Here is a 16,872-nt window from a genome sequence, read left to right as displayed (position 1 = left end):
GGAGGGTCAGAGGCAGAAGCAGACTCCCCACCGAGCAGGGAGCCCGATGCAGGGCTGGATCCCGGGACCCTGGGATCATGACCTGAGCTGAAGGCAGACACTTAAAGACTGATCCACCCAGGCACCCCAGTGAATAAAATCTTAAGGAAAAAAAAAAAAAAAACGAAGATTGGGGACCCAATGAGGATCGACCAGAGAGAGGGGCGCATCCCAAGTATTTCCTAGAGCAGCTATTTTTAAGCTGTATTTTTTCTTTAAAGTAATGGCATTCTTTCAAAATGCACACAAGAATTTTACATGGAATTCAAAAGTATTAAACAGATTGACGTGAAGCTGATCTAGTTAAGTGGTGATGGGGGGCCCCTCCAAGCCCTATTTTTTCCACCTTCCATGTGGTCCCGCCGTCTTGAAACCCCTCAGATGCTCTGGAACTCAGTCTGAAAACCGGGTCCTAGAACCACAAATAGTTGGGGTCTGCCTCGGGGGCTGTGGGGCCCAGAGGGGCCAGAGGCCTGTAGAAGGAGGCATACAGATAGGACACAGTGATCTATACACACTTCCCCGGGAGTATGTTTCAAATCTGGACAAAGTGATCATATCACTCATGATCAGAATGCTTTTCCAGCTGCTTCCCTGAAAGGCCACTGAAAAGAGAATTCAAGGTTGCGTTCCCCAAAGCCGGGGATGGCCAACCGAGTCAGAACGGCTTGGGCCGGGTGGCCTGTTTTGGGTGACTAGTGTTGGCATTAAGCCAGCAGGTCACAAATCTGTGCTGTCCCCCAGGCTTGGCTCTGGCTTCTGAGTCACAGGACCCCAGAGGGGCCCCTGCCTATGCTGTGAGCTCTAGTCCTCCACTGGAATCCAAGCCGGAGGGACTTAGATGGACTTTGATTAGATCTAGCACCAAATTTCTTAACCTGTGACGGGGATAGGCATCAGGGACATCCAAAGACCCCGTAGAAGTTTAAAAACATGTGTCATGTGTTCTTTTTAGGAGGGGGGTTATACCTTCTTCAGGTCCTCAAAGGGGTCTACAAACAGCAAAAGAGTGAGACTGACTACAACTCCCTCAGTTGTCACTTCCTTCAAGAAGTCTTCTGAGATTTTCCCTAATACAGCGATTGCTCCCTTCATGTACTATCAAAGCTCTGGGTCACTCGGGAGGATCCAGCTGGGTGGCCTCGGGATTAACTGGAATCTGCTGGCACTCACTCTTCTTGCAAGGCTGGCTCCTTGCATATTTGAGGTGTTCCCCGGGTTATCCAATGAATAAAGTTCAACCGTGTTGCTGGTTGCTTAAAGCAAACACAGATAACCGCGGACTACCCTAGCCCTTTGGCAAGCATCCCGTTCATTGTAGGCAAATACTGTTACTCGTGCTTAAAAACTATTTCTGTAGAGGGGACATGAACTCCATCCCCTGCCCACCCTGCTGACTCCAGTACAGCTTATCAGTCCTCTGTCCAGTACCCTGAAAAGCCCAGCAGAGGAATGACAGGACCTCTGAAGGCTACTGGGGAGGTCAGGTGGAGAAGGGCTGTCCTCTTTGGAGCCTTGGCTGATGGAGGCTGGTATCCTCTCCTTCTGCCCCTGCCTGGGTCACTGTCCTCCCTGAGGTCACTCTGCCAACAATGATGCACAAACCCTAAGAGGTGGAAGGGACCCAGGGGGTCGCGCAGAACCTAACCTCCTCCCCAGTGCAGGAATTCTCAGCATACTCACTTAAAGAGCAGCCTGCTGGCTTGCAGAAAGTTCCAGTCGGCAAGAAGGGGTTGCTGGGGCGGAAGCCCCATCTCCAACCCCGAGCCCTACCCACGGCCTGGCGCGGCTCGCCATCCCACCTGGACCAGGACCCTGAACTCAACCCCCATGGATCTGCCACCCAACCTAAGCCATGGCTTCTCATCCTTGTCATCCTGACCCCGCTTCCTGGACACCCTCCAGCTGCTCAAGGACCCTCTCGAAGTGTTGACCAATACTGACCACAGTTCTCCAGAAGCCCTTCGACCAAGTGGAACAGAAAAGTGTCTCCTTCACTCTGGGCACCAATACATTTGCTTTTATTTTATTTTATTTTTGCGGGGGGGCAGGGGAGAGTTAATCTTTATTACCATTAAAGTCATCTTGCTGGGGCTGGCTTATCTTTCCAAAGCATCAGGGGCTCTGGCAACTTGGAGACAGTCGTCCCATCAGCCCAGAGGTGCCACCAGGAGAGAACCTTGTTTATGTGCTTCTCTGCGCCAGCTCCCAGGTCTAGCTCGCTGGGTTGGTGAACCAGTCTGACAGAGTCACCATCACCCGGAGCCAGGTCACCCTCGAGCTGGTCGGCATTCTTTGCCTAAGGCTTCGGCAAGAACAGATCAGGACCTGGAGGAGAGCAGGTCTCCCCAGCGGACTCCGAGGCCCGGGTCCCAGATGACTCCCACCCACCCCACCAGGGGCACCCCAGCCTCGAGCCCCCTTTGGGCCGATTCACTTCCATTTGACTGGAGAGATAGGGGAAGACATCACCAGCATCTTCCAAATCCCTGAGCTCGGGAAGGCTCTCAGAAGAAGGCAGGACAAGTCTGGTGCGATGTTCTTAGAGGGGGCTGCGGAAGTCTGCACTGGCCTCCTAACAGCCAGCCCCCGCCCCACCCCTGGCCTAACAGCGCCTCCCTTGCTCAACGCAGCCCGAGATCCTGCTGCGGCTGGGTTGGATCCGGCACTCTCTGCCCAAAACCTTCCAGGCGCTCCCAGCTCCCAGCTCCCCTCGGGGTCAGAGCCAAAGCGAGTTCATGAGATTGTTGATTCCCACCTGCCCGCCCTGCTCCCCACCCCCAAGCTCCCCACTACTGGCCTTGCCCTGCACCTCTCCCTCCCCCACCCTGCACCCCGGCCCTGCCTGGAATGCTGCTACTAGCTCCCTTCCCCGCTATGTCCTCTCTATCTGCTTTGCCTCTTTCGTTTTCCCCTTAGCACTTAATACGACCCAATGTGCTCTTTTATGTCTCTTGTTTATATTCTGTCTGTCCCCCTCACTAAACTCTCTGCTGTTTACATGGCTGGGGATTTCTGTCTGCTTTGCTCATTACTGTATCCCCAGCGCAGTATGGGACACACAGAAGGTGCCGCCGTTTGTTGAGTGAATCAAGGAGTCAATGGATGAACGAATGAATGAGTTCCCACCCACCATTCATCTGCGAGCCAGTCTGGTATTTGGCCTCTCTTTTTGGGAATCCAGAGTCTTCTTTCTTGTTGGTGCTCAGATCCCTCCCGCACTGGTCTGACCGTGGACGTGTGTCCATCTGACAATGCTAGTGTCTAAACAGATTCTCTTCTCTCCTTTTCATTTGGCTTTAACTTTTCCTGACCTTCACGGTTCATCTGAATAATATGTTTCAAATGTTTCCTTTCAAATATCTTATATACTTGATGTATTTTTAGACTGTGTCTTTTGAAGGCAACAACAAGGCGAGCCTCTTCTAATGTTCTAGGTGCAGTCATGCTTTTGCACAAGGGTAAAGGAGAATATGTTGGGTCTGGAATCATTCCTGCACCGATGCCCAGAACTCTGTGGGATTTTGATGGGGGCGGCAGGTTGGGACAAGGTCCTTCTGGGACAAGTTGCAGCAACTGTTGACAACCAGAGAGCTTTCCCAGGTAGAAAGAGACGGCCAAGGGCTACCTTCTCCTAAATCTGGCTGAGATCATTTCTCAGTGATGACTTGACAAGTAACAAGCTGGAAATGAGGCAGGGAAAGTAACCATAAGGATAGAGAGATCAGAGGGGTCCGCTCAGGGATCAGAGCCAGAGGCTCTGAGAAGCTTGAAGCCTAGGAGGGCCTGAGTGTAAGGGAGAATTCGCAGACAGGCTATAGACTGAACGTGAGCTTGTCTAGCAAGCATGCTCTAAAGCCCTAACAGGCAATTTGGTGACTTTAAGATAAGCTGGAAGTTCTCCTTGATATGCTAGTTGGGGAATTTGGGCCCGTCCATGCCCTGGAAGCAACAGGTTGAAAATATTATCTCCTATAAGAGTTAAAATAAACCCATGGCCGACAGCTAGCTCTCGGAGGCTGTGGAGAGAGCTGAGCAGTGGGAATGAGCCTCCCATCCACCGCAGGCATGTTTCCCAACGCTGAGCTGCTGCTTTTTCTGTCAGTGGCATCTGAGGAGTAGCAAGAACGGCTGAGACCAGCAGGGACGAGGACAACCGCGTTCTGAATCAGTCCTTCCCTCCCAGCTCCGGGAGCTTGGTAATCTGCTGCTTTCCTGGGATGGCTGATCCGTGATACGAGAACTTCAAGGCATGCCAGGATCTTAGGGGTCATTGTGGCCTCTCTCATTTTATAGGTGTGCTGCTTAGCTGCCGCCCAGGGAAGGTAGTTACTTTCCTAGGGTTGTAGCAGAGCCGGGTCTAGGGAACCCCGAGAAAGCCGGGCCACAGCGGGCACGGATTCAGAGTTCTGCCGCCTGGCTCCCCAGGGGAAGTGGGCGGGCCAGTAAGAGGGAGGTGTGTGCCCATTCATAACATGGTCCAAGCGCAAGGCCCATTGTTTGAAACCCAAGGTCCTGATGCCCCAAGCTGAAACACTTTCCCTAGATGCTGTGGGTAGGACAGGTGGTTACCCTCTTGCTTCAAGCCGCCATCAAATGGGAGCCTGTTCCTTTTCCCAGAAATTCCCAGCCGAGTCTGCATTCAGGGTGAGGGCAGGGGAGATGCACCATTGCCATCTCCCATAGCACGCCCTTTTTTGGGACCTCCACACATCATTGTTTAATAAGCTATTTCGTGCTGGTGGCTCTGGGTCCCAAAGGAATCCCTGTCTGGACCCCTGTCCTCTCTTCCTCCTTTTTCCTGTTCTCATCTGTACTGGTCTGACTCAGGGTCTGAGATACCTCCCCAGCTCCCCATCCCACTCTACGATGTTGTCCCTCCTTGCCTTCTGCCTCCCTTCCCTGATTCCAGGGGGGCACACAGTCTTTGCTCAGGTGTTTCCTTGCACCTGGAGTGACCTTTTCACATCCCTGCTACTTGGAACTCTTGTCTCAAATGCCACCTCCTTCAGGAAGCCTTCTGTGAGCCTCTGTTAGAGATTAACATCTCCACTGGGCTCCCTCCCCACCCCCCATGAATGAGCAACTCAGGCCCATTTAGAACCTCTGACTGTGATATCATTGGAAGTAGGGTTTTTGGAGATGTAATTAGTTAAGGTTCATTACTGATTGAGGCTTCATGACCCATTGACTGGTGTCCTTATAAGGAGAGTGCACAGAGTCGGACAGAGACAGTGGTTAAGGCGCCACGAGGACGCAGAGACCGGAGAGGTCTCGCCCCAAGCCAAGGAGCTCCAGGAGCCTCAAGAACAGGAAGAAGCAAGGACGGAGTCTCCCGTCGGGTCCTTCAAGGGAGGGGGGCCCTGCTAACACCTCGCTTTCAGACTTCCAGCCTCTATAACTCAGAGAGAGTGAATTCCTGCTGTAAGTCATCAAGTGAGTGGTAATCTGTTATGGCGGCCAGAAGAAATGAACACACGCTGTAATCTGCGCCTTGATCCTGAGCACCCAGCCGTGTCTCTGGGTCTTTCTTCATCTTTGTTGTACCCACCCCCCCACCCCCCTCCAGGCCTAGCACTGTGCCAAACACCTGAAAGACCCCTCAAGCAGGTTCGGTGAACTAGACGGTCATCGCGGCATAGATGGGCCTGGGCCTGCCCCAGCGTCAGGAATGGGAAGGAGATGGGACTTGCTGAATGGATGGGGCAGAACAGGATTCACAAATCGACGTAAAGGGCTAGTTTCTGGCTAGCTGCTTCAGGAACAAGACTCTCCACCCACATATTGTAACTCAGTACCAGCCAAGCAGATGCAACTCTGAGCCAGCTCTCATCCTGCCTCCTGGAAATGAATGGGTCCCTGAGTCCGGGCTGTACCCATCCTTTATATTTGGGCTGGGCCCTCATTTGTCGCCCCTGCCTCCACGGGCCTACAATCACAGCGCAGGACTTTCATCTAGCCCCTTGCCTCATACTGGAACAGAAACTGGAACAGCCACTGCAAAAACTTCCAAAACAACAATCCACTTCTCCTCCTCCTCGGGGCCCCTGCTAAATCCCAGTCAAAGTCAAAGACTTTGGAGGCCGTGCCAGCCGACTAGCCAGCCAGGAGCCTTGAGGGCATGGGGGGGAGGCCCAAGCTCTGTGGATGCTTTCTCGGGAGGAATTCCAGGGGAGCCCAGAAAACAAAACCAAAAATATTGTAGTGGGAATAACCAAGTAGGAGCCTTCCCCTTGGAGACCCCTAACCAGGGCCGGCCCCGCCTCAGTTTACCTCGATATGCTGTGGGTAAGGACAGATGTTTCCAACTTTCCAACTCCTGGAGCCTTTGTGACCCTTTAAGAAAACACTCCTTTGGGTCACCGTTGCAGCCTAAGGCACATCCCCACCCACAAATATTGCCAAAGATCATTATGGGAAACTGGGTTGTCATTCTTTCCCAAGGTGAACGGACATCTCTTCTGGGTATACCGTCTGCTGGCAGAGGCTCTGCCTTCCTTACTTCTTTCCCTTTGGGGGACTTCCCCCTCCAGATCCAAAGCCACCTAAATCCAGTTGGAAGGGTTCTCAGAAGCAGCCTCTCCTTCTGACACAGGGAGAAGGACAGTGATCTCTGGTTCAGCAAGTTCACCTGTCTCACTAGCATCCCTGCAGGCTGTGGCTGGTGCCACTCTCCCCGGCTCGGCAGCCCATCCACAACTACCCTGAAGCCCACAGTTTGCACAACGTGCTCAGCAGGCCCCCATTAACTCCCCACTCCACAATACGGGGCCCTCTGTCCCCAAGCCCAGTGGGACCCCAAACACTCCAGGCTCAGGATCGTCCCAGAGCCCTCTCCATTGGCCCCAGATGGACTCAGGCAGATTCCAAATTCCCCACCGTGGCAGCAAGTGGAGGGCTCATTAAAAAGTAGCTTTAGTAATTGGTCAGACAGTTAAGAGTTATAGAGAGCGCTCTGGTTCATCCTGAGGGCTGATGACTAAACCCAGCATGAATGGCACTGGAAGTTTCACAGGCCCCCATGGATCCCGTTTCTGGAGACCCAGTACCAATTTGAGACATATTTCTAAATGGCCCTGAGTTTATTCCCTGGAAGAGAATGTCCTTTCCAAGTCAGGAAGGACAGGGTTCCCAGTGCATGAACTTGCAGGGTGTCCCTCGGCGCTATTTTACGAAGCCTCCCCACCCCCAGCCCTTGCCGCCGCCAATGGCATATACTTCTTTAATTTAGGATTGTTTATAGTCAGTCAAGTTTTTCCAGATTGACTAAAAGAGTTCTTGGTAAGCCTACTGCAGCCGGTTACAAAAGCAGTAAAAGAGACCAGGACTTGGGCCAGCTGGAAGAGTCCGGAGAAAGTTTCTGCGGGACGCAGACAGCTAAGGAATGACAATCACACGCGACTGTCCCCAACCCCACATACCCCTACAAGGACACCTCCTGATCCCCCTCCACAAAGGGCTTTGGGGAGCCCTCGGACGGGGCATCACCCCAAGGAAATGAAACTGCTGAGAACAACTCCTACTTCTCCTTTTTCAGTGTGTCCAAGGGTTAAAAACACTTCCTAACGACTCTTCCAACTACAAGGTCAAGCAGCTGTCCAAACCACCCAAGGAGAAGCAGGAGCCAGGGACAGCCGACTCTGGGCGAGCTGGGCCACCGCGGTCCTCCCCTCCCCCACGCTGGCCCGGCAGGGGAAGAGTTAATCGGTCACCGGCTGTGGCTGATAGTTCAGGCTCCAAAGTTCAGTCCCAGTCTGAGCCACCCCGGAGGAATTGTAAATCTCAGGGCAGTATTTAACAAAACAAAAGCAACCTGGAATTACAGGCAGGTTTGCTTTTCTACAGTACATATTTACTTAATCCCCTAGGTATGTGGCTCCCTGTCAGATCAGCTGGCTTCTCCGGCCCTTTCACCCGCAGCGCCCCCCCCCCCCCCCCCATCCCAACAGTTGAAGTTTCAAACTAATTCCCTGTTTTTGCTCTTCCTCCTCACAGGGCCGGCTGGAGACAGTCTGGCCTGCCAGCCTCCAATCTCTCTCTCCTTTGCTCTAGTCACCGGGTGAGTCAGCCTGGCTTGGGTCAGAGCTGGGTGACAGCCGCCTCACCCTCCCCACTCTAAGGCACCAGGTCTGGGAAAACCAGAGGAAGAGATGCTGTAACCACCAAAAACCTAAAGGCAGCCCAGGGGCAGGAGGGCCCTACCCACAGTGCCACCTCCTCCTCTAATGGGGAGGAATCCCCTCTGGGGCTGTATCTGGAGGGAGGAGGCAGGGTTGAAGGTGAGAACAAGGGCTCTTTATCAGCTGCTGGTTACCACTGTCCCCCTCTTTCTAGATTTCCAAACACCTGGGCGTGGGAGTGCTTGTCAGGCCCGGCTAGACATCCAAGACCACTCCCCCCTTCAAACCCAAACCGAGTATCCCCTCTCTTCGTGCTTCCAGAGCCGCAGCCGCCCAGGTTGGGGCTGGGAAGCGGGTTGCCAAGGAAAATACGAAGCCAGCTAGCAGGCGGCTCCCAGCTCTACCCAGGAGCGCACACACCCTGCACTCACCAGGGTGGTGGCAATGGGGGGAGGGCGAAGGGGGAAAACACACCACCTTCCTTCGGGAGGGAGGAATGTGGGAAATGGGTGGGTCTCCTCGGTTTCGGGGTCGGGGGTGAACGGCCAGCCGGCCACCGACCCCAAAGGAGCGGACCGGCTCCGGACCTGCCAAAAAAGCCAGTCTGGTGCCCGGGAAATTTACAAGGTGAAACCGACTAGCTCAGCACTCGCGGGTGGCGCCGAGAAGTAGGGCGGCCGGCGACGCTCCCGGGTGCGGGTTCGGCCGCGGCAGCAGGTGGGCGTCCCCCGCACCTTCAGCCCCCACCACCTGGAGTCGCAGTGCCCGGTACCTTTCTGGCGCCGCGTTCTGCGAACTCGCGAGCGAGCTGGCGCCCGATGCCTCTCCCGCCTCCGGTGATGAGGACGTTCTCCCGCGACAGGTCCCGCAGCTTGGCGGGCAGCACCAGTCCGACGGCTGCTTTGGCCACCAGATAGATCATCTGCAGAGGGAACACCACCAACGCGCCCAGCCATTTCCACACCATCCTCCGCGCCGCGGAGCCGGGCAGGGGGGCGAAACTCCCCGGACCGAGCAAAACAGGAATTTAAAAAAAAAAGAAAGAAAGAAAGAAAGAAAAGAAAACACCCCAAACAATAATAAACAAACTGAATGACGGTGGGGGAGGAGCGAGGCGTCCCACCTGGCCACTCTTGAAATCACCTCGTCCCAAATGCAAAACACCGGGTGAGAGAGAGAAAAAAAAAAAAAAAGGAAAAAAAGAAAAGAAAAAGATAAATCCTCCTCGAGAGGAGAAAAAGCGTCTGAGAAGGTTGGGACAGTAAGAGGGCTGGAGGGGAAGCCGGAGGTGGAAAGTTCTAACAAGAAGTTTCTTGCCCCAGCAGCCGTTTCGGCTGGGGAATTCTCAGGTAATGTTTACAGGCTGACAGAGAAGTTTAGGCTGGGGGGGGGGGGGGAGGCACCAACCACACGCGCGCACCCTGCTACAGTCCCGCGGTTTCAAAGTGCAAGATTAAAAAAAAAAAAAAAAAAAAAGCCGTTTCCAAATTGTAGCGCCCCCCCACCCCTTCTCCAGGAAAAAAAAAAAAAAAGGCGGTGGGGGGGAGTGATTGGAGCTCCCAATTTCAGCCCGCGAAAGTCTCCCGACTCATTGCTATTCTTGGGCTCAGGAAATTGCTTAAACGCGATCTGATTGCCAGCAACGTGCAGGAGAAGTGGGGGGTCCGGGTGTCAGTTTCTTTACGTGCATGGCTCGCCCTCGCGCGCGCTCGCTCGCTCCGGCTCTCGCCCTCCCTCTCCCAGCAGAGGCCGGGAGTTGCCGCTCGATCCGGCTCCCTTTCTCTCCCTCGTTAGCATTTATTGCCTTCTTTTTGTCCTTTCCAACTTGGAGAGGGCCCGGCAGCGGAGCGCGTGTGGATCGGACGCCCTCGTCAGCGCCGCCTTATTCATTCGCTCCCGGGGCAGCAGCGGCGCGGCGCGAGAGGGCTGCCCTTTCCTCCACCCCCCCAGACCCCCCCCCCCACTTTTTAATACCCCATTAAGTCTGATTGACAGTTAAAGTTGTTCGGCTTCACTACCGTTCCTCTGAGTGGCTGCCGCGGCCTCCCCTCCCCCTGCGCAGTGCGAGGCGCGCGCGCGGGCGCGCACACGGGCTCGCTCCGACTCGCGCTCTCCCGGGCTGGCTCCCCTCTCTGCAAGCCGGGACTTGCCGGCGGTGTCCCTGAGGGCTCGCAGCAGTAACTCGAACACGCTGGAACCGACTCCTGCGAACCGGCTCCCTCCCCGAGACATTCCTCCCGGCCCGGGCCGCGGTCTCCCCTCCCCGAGCTGGGGGCGCCCGCGGGGCCAGGTGCCGGGTCCTGCGCGCGGGGCAGGCCCGGGGGAGCTCGCGCGCGCTTTGATCCAACCAGGTGGACCCGGGTTATTTCAGGCTATTTGGTCAGCCCCTGCCTCGAGGTAGGACCGGGAAACCGCTCCCGCCCTTTGCCCAGACGCCTTCTGTCTTCACTTAGGCTGCACTTTCTTAGTCTTGCCCGAGCCCTTCTTGTGGCTGGGGGCGGGGAACAGCTGGGGAGCCAGATTTTGCTTTGAGAGGCGGGGATGAGGAGGGTTAAAGGAACCTCTGCCCCCAAGGTGCCAATAAAATCCCCATAAGATTAGCTGGGAGCATATTTATTGCTCATCTGGGGTAGAATTACCTTGACTGACAGCAATTTCTTTAATAACAAAAGCCTGTAAACAAGATGTCCTACACGGGAGCCCCCTGTGCTGGGCAGGCGGCGACTTCTGTCTTTGGGTCTCCTTGGGCTGCCCTAGCCTGGCACCCACCTTCTCACCTCCCGCCCTCCCCCGGGGAGAGCGTCTCCTCTGCTGCAGGGTGGGACCCTGCTCTTTAGAGAGGTCTGTCGCAGGAAGTCTGGGAAGTGAGTCACACAAAAGCAGCTCCAGTTAGAAGTGCTGATGGGACTTGCCTCCCACTGCCCCTGATGGTTCCCTGGCCAGGAGGCCGAGAGGAGGATGAGCCACGGATCTACTCTGTAATCTGGGGCAGGAGTTCTCCAGCCAGGCTTGTTGGGGCGAGGAAGCCGGGCCTCACCCCCAGACCTTCTGATTCAGCAGGGCTGGGTGCCCTGGAATTAGTAGGTTGTTCAGTGCGCCACCTGGGAGCCCTGCCGAGGTGAGGTGCCGGTGAGGGAGTCACTTTCAGAAAAGCTGATCTGGGGGAGGCGGTGGCTGGGGATGACCTCCCGGCCCACAGCTCTCTAGTTCTGGGGAGAAGTTCTGCAGGTCAGACGAAGATCTTCCTTCCAGGTGAATTGGGAAACTTCTCGTCTGCAAGAGTGGGGTTGGACAAGAGCTTTCACACAGAGAGTGTATATTAGGACATTTAATCCTCCCATGGACCTTATATTAGTAGCTCCATTTTCTGATTACCCAGCCAGAAACTAGAGGAAGGAGGGATTCAAACATGGACCTGATTTCTCCCCCCACACTACCCTACTCGTGCGCAAGAGGAGGAGAGTGGGGATGAGGCTCTCTCCCGTCTCCATGCAGCCCCCCCAAAAGTGCGACCGAAGAGCAGGCCATTGCCTTCATCTGACTCCTAGGCAGTGGCGAAGGGCAGGGCTCTGTCAAAGTCCCTGTGTCCTCCCACCTTGGAAGTCTCTAAAAATGGAAAAGAAATCCCAACCCAAGAGAGACAGGCCCTTTCCACCCAGCCACGCCTGGTGTCAGCCGGCCTGCTAATGAGACGCTGGGGAAATCTGCACTCCGCCTGTCGTCATCTGTCATCTGTTATCCTCGGAGCCGCCTAGTGGCCCGCTTGCCACACTGCACCTCTGGGGGGCCCCTGCGTGGCCTCCAGTGTTCCTGCTCACTCACCAGCTCTCCTTTTCCTTCCAGATCTTTCTCCTACGTCAGAGCAACACCCCAAGCCTAAAAAGGGCTGCGAAAATCATAGCCCCACCTCCACACGTGCCTGCGGCTTGACCCAGGAGACAACCAGCACAGAGATCTTAAGCCACTCATAAACACTGGCATGCTCACCTGTGTCCCCTGGTCCCCAAAATGCTACCTGCCCCCATTCTTTTTTTTTTTTTTAAGATTTTTAAAAAATTCATTTGAGAGAGAGAGAGAGCACAAACAGCAAGGAGGGTCAGAGGGAGAAGCCGACTCCCTGCTCAGCGGGGAGCCCCATGCAGGACTCGATCCTGGGACTCCAGAATCATGATCTGAGCCGAAGGCAGTTGCTCAACCAACTGAGCCACCCAGGCGCCCCTACCCGCCCCATTCTGACGCCAGCTGGCTGGAGGACCACTGGGTCCTGCTTATGTTTCCCCTGCGCATGTCTTTGGGATGGAAGACGGGCAGAGGGCAGACAGGAGGTTAAGGACCCACATCAGCATCCAGGGTATCAGGCCCTTTTCACACATCCTGATTTCAGAGACGAGGCTGCCTGCCAAGGTGGGTGCCATCCCAGCTGTTTAATGCAGGAGGAAACAGAGACACAGCATATCCAAGTGACCCACGGAAGCCCACAATGGAGGGTCCCCTTCCCTCTTCCAGCCATCAGCTTTGGGCAGAAAGCAGAATTAAAAGGAACAAGTCAGGCAGTCCTAAAAGGAGGTGGGGACTGGCTTCTGGCCTGGAAGCAGACCCCTTTTCCTACTTGTTCTACCTTCAGGACTTGGGTTTTGTGGGCCTGCCATCCCTGTGGGCCTCAGGCTTCTATTATCAGCTGCCCAGAGGGGTACAGTCTGTCCCCTCTTGGTGATACCTCCCCCCCACCTGATCCCCAGGAAGGCAAGGTTGAAGGGGCACTGGGCTGGGGGATGTCTGGAGGGTCCCTGTGGCTTGGCTTTAGTGAGAACTGCATGGGACAGGATCCTCCCCTCCCGCCTCCCCCATCCCTTGTCCTTTGCTCTTGGTACCTTTCCTTCCTTAGTTTCCTTGGGGACAAGGGGTGGGGAACTTAACTCCACGGTAAAGTTTGAAATTTCACATCACAGCCCAGGGAGAGGGCCCCACAGCCAGCCACCGCACCCCCTCCCCACCCAAAAACCATGAAAGGAGCCTTTGTGGGTTTGCTGGAGTGGGGGGTGAGCTGTAGTCTGGAGAACTAACTTTTTCCATGACTCAGCTCTCCTGGCGCAGAGCGGACACAGGAGGTGTGAGGACCCAGCAGGGCATTTCTAGAACTGCCTTCCAGCCCAGAGCCGGCTGGGAGGTCAGGGTTGGAGGTAGGGCCCCCAGGAGAGCCTCCCCTGAAACTAGCAAGGAAATTTGCTGTCCTTGGATGGGTACCAGGCTGTAAATGTGTCCCTCCCCCTTCCCCAACTGGGTCCCCCATTCTTTACTTTACTCTCGGGGCCCCAGTGGAAGCACTCCACTGTTCATGGCATAATGAAGAGGCAGAGAGCTGGAAATATAAATGGGCATCAAGCGTAGCCTTTTATTTATGAGGCTCAGAGAAGTCAAGAAAGTCACCCAAGATCACACATCTCGTAGATGGAGATGGGATTTGAACCCTGGTCGAATGCTGAGTTCCGTCTCCTTTATCCCCGGAGGTCTCTCACAACATGTAGGATCACCTGGGGTTCTTGTCAAAATGCAGATTCCCGGGCTTCCAGCCTAGACTGCCAGAACCAGCATCCTGGGGTGGGGGCCCACAAGTGTGCATGCCAGGCCTGAGAATGCGGGGCACCCAATGTTTGAGATTCTCACACAGTGCTGTGTCTCCGCGAGGAAAACAAGCTGGGGGAGCAGAGGTGTTTTACACTCGCCCATTCAGTTCATCCAGCGGCCAACCCACTCTGGTGGGCTCCTCTCCCTGGGCTGCCCTGGACCAGCCTGGAGGCATGTGGGGTAGTGAGGGGCGGCCGGTCAGAAAGGAACAGGCCCAGCAGCTCTGGTTCAAGCCCTGGCTCCGCCAGCCCCTCATGCCCAGCTTCCTCATTGGTAAAGGATGGATATAATGAAGATAGATTTAGCTACTTAGAAAATCCCCTACCAGGAGCTCAGTGAGAGCCAGGTCCCCGCTTGTCAGGCCCTTCCCATCTTGCTGAGGACACAGTTTGACCCCATGCAGAGAGATGGGGGGTGGGGCTTACATTTTGCTGTGTTCCTCCCTCGACCACCCTGGGGGCGTGGCTTCTGGACCACCTAGCCAGGCTGCGCACTTACCCTCGTTTCCTCCCGTTACTTTCTACCCCCCACACCCCCATCAACACACTTTCTCCGGGACCTTTTCTCTCTGGCCAAGGTAACACCCATTTGTTTTCCAGTGTTTCCTTTAGCTCCTATGCTATTCCCACCGGCCCCCTCCGCCCCTGGAAACTCTTCCTAGCTGCCCCCTCCGTCCCCATTGTCCTTGCCTCAGCCAAGACTGGCCCAGGGTCTCATCGCTTGACCCCAGTATTTCCCTCCCTCCCAGCACACTGACACTGCACGATAACTGGTTCCACATCGAACTCTCACACCAGACTGGGAGCTTCTAGGGGTAGAGGCTGAACGGCCTAGGTGGGTGTGGGGCCCACGCAGTGGGGCCGGACCCCCTCAGGAGTTAACGGTCTGTTGTTACCATCATGAAATTGATCCCTTTTTCCTCCCACATTTTGTAAGTGAAATCGGATCTGCTCTCCCCTAGTGAAGAAATTGAGTCGCTAACACTAAGCCTCAGGAGCAAAGGTAGTGAAAGATTTCATATGTATATTCATTCATTCATTCATTCATTGACCAGCTGTTTATTGAGCAGCTACTGTGCCAGGCCTTGTTCTAGATGTTGGAGAGACACAAGTGAGAAGGACAGCAAGGTCCCTGCCCTCAGGGGGCTGGCATTACTGCCCTGCCAGGAGGTGAAGAGTACGAGGGAGGATGCAGAGTTGCTGCTCCTGCTGCAGGGTCTGGACCAGCCCGCAGGGGACTGGGAGTGGACGCAGGGACGGCGGTGGCGAGGCTGTGTGGGATGGCTCCAGCTATCAGGCAAAACTGGGTGGGCAGTGAGACCCAGAGGCTCTGCTGCCATGAACACCCAGCTCGGGGACCTCAGGGGAGATCCCTTCCCTCCTCCAAGGGACCCTCCTATGGAACAGGATTTTACCAGCGATAACTGGATGCGATCACATGTGTGCACACAAGCTCACGCACACGCACACACACACGTGCGCGCGTTTCACTTGACCATTGGCGACTTTGCCCTGAGCAGAACCAGCTGGCAGAGTTGAATGAGACGGTTTGATTAGGAGAACCTTGTGGTCTACTGGAAATCAGTGTTCCATGAAGTTTAAAATGTGCTGCCTTGTGTGTGTGTGGTGGGGGCATCTGTGTGGAGACGGACACCTGGGAGGACAGGAGCTGTGTGAGATGGCCCGCCAGCCAGGGGTATCTGCCCAGCCAAAGGAAACAGAGAGGACAAAACAGGCTTCAGACAGCGGAAAATCCCTGTGGGGAGGGGGACACTTGGTCTGCAAAGGCTGGAGACTTGTGGCTTAGTGGGTTAAGCCTCTGCCTTCGGCTCAGGTCATGATCTCTGGGTCCTGGGATCAAGCCCGGCATCGGGCTCTCAGCTGAGCAGGAAGCCTGTTTCTCCCTCTGTCTTTGCCTGCCTCTCTACCTACTTGTGATCTCTCTCTCTCTTTCTCTGTCAAATAAATAAATAAAATCTTAAAAAAAAAACACCTAATAAAACACCCTTCTCTCCACCCCAATACAGAACATTTACTGGGTGGGCCCCTTTCCTCCTTGGTGAGGACTGGATACATATATAAACCCAAACCAAAAACCCAGAAGAGACAGATGGCTTCTCTCATCCATGCAAACCTGTCCCCCACAGGTGAGTATTTTCTGTGGAGTTAGACCTCCCCGTCCTCTCTGAGGTTGTGGTCAGCTCACATAGGCGAGTTTTGCTGGTGGGTTCTGCGGGCTCCCTGGGAGAGGACGCTGGGACTGGCTGTGTTTACTCTGGCTGCTGGGGCTGGATGGAAATGCAGACCACAGCCAAGGCAGGAACGTGGCAGGAACACAGACAGGGTGGGTGTGGTGGTGTAAGCCGAGAAATCTTGGGCAGAGGCCAGGAGGGTACCCATCGGTTGTCGCCTACCTCCCGCCTCCAGGTGGGTCACATAATCCTAAATCAGGGCATGGAGTATTGGTGTGAGGGCGACTCTGGGGTTGGCATGACTGAATCTGAGCTCTACCTACTTGGTCGCTGTGTGAGTTTGGGCTGGCTCTTTGCCTTTCTGAGCCTCTGGGTTCCCATCCCTAAAGTGGAAATGTTACTACCTACAGAGATGATGTCTTTGGAGGGCTTGGTACCTGGCAGGGAGAAGATACTCAGTGGGTGTTCCTTTCCTTTGTCCTGGCAACACGTCCTCAAGGATCTCACAATCTGGGTGGGGAGCCATGGACTGAGAGGCTGAGTGACAGGGTCCCCGTCCGTGGGGGAGGTGGAGGTGGGGGATATCTGAGTGGCAGAGTGTGGCACCAGAACGGGCCCAGAGCTGGGGCCGGAGGAACGCTCCATCCTTAACCCACAAACATTTTCTGTAGATGGCTCTGTGGCCCATATAGCTTCTGTGGCAACAACTCGACTCTGCTGTCACCGCGATAGACATCATGTAAACAGATGATACGTAAAGAGCTAACGATGTGCCCTCTCTCATGATTGTGGCTGTGTGCCAATAAAACTTTATTTATGGACACGGAAATGTGAATTTCATATCATTCACACATTGTAAAATGTCATTCTCGTCTTGATTGCTTTCCAAACACTTAA

The 16,872-nt window shown here is 54.9% G+C and overlaps 1 protein-coding gene across 3 annotated transcripts in view; it reads right to left on the bottom strand.

Moving 5' to 3' along the window:
• The window catches only part of DHRS3 (dehydrogenase/reductase 3), a 38,719-nt gene extending 27,796 nt beyond the window's left edge, over positions 1-10,923 (bottom strand). Inside the window, exons 1-2 of one of the 3 annotated variants that reach the window (XM_047725857.1) lie at positions 10,799-10,923; positions 8,932-9,081 (exon numbers count right to left, since the gene is read on the bottom strand). In XM_047725857.1, the coding sequence (XP_047581813.1) occupies positions 8,932-9,081 (150 nt within the window). In that variant the 5' untranslated portion in view covers positions 10,799-10,923. Of the gene's footprint in view, positions 1-8,931; positions 9,566-10,177; positions 10,531-10,798 lie in introns of those variants that run through there. The other 2 variants (XM_047725858.1, XM_047725856.1) reach the window with 2 other exon arrangements.
• Between the last annotated feature and the right edge of the window lie 5,949 nt (positions 10,924-16,872).

The sequence above is a fragment of the Lutra lutra genome, chromosome 4, assembly GCF_902655055.1.
Source record: "Lutra lutra chromosome 4, mLutLut1.2, whole genome shotgun sequence".
NCBI lineage: Eukaryota > Metazoa > Chordata > Mammalia > Carnivora > Mustelidae > Lutra > Lutra lutra.
Note: the sequence above shows the minus strand (reverse complement) of the source record. Positions and strands in the feature narration are given on the sequence as shown.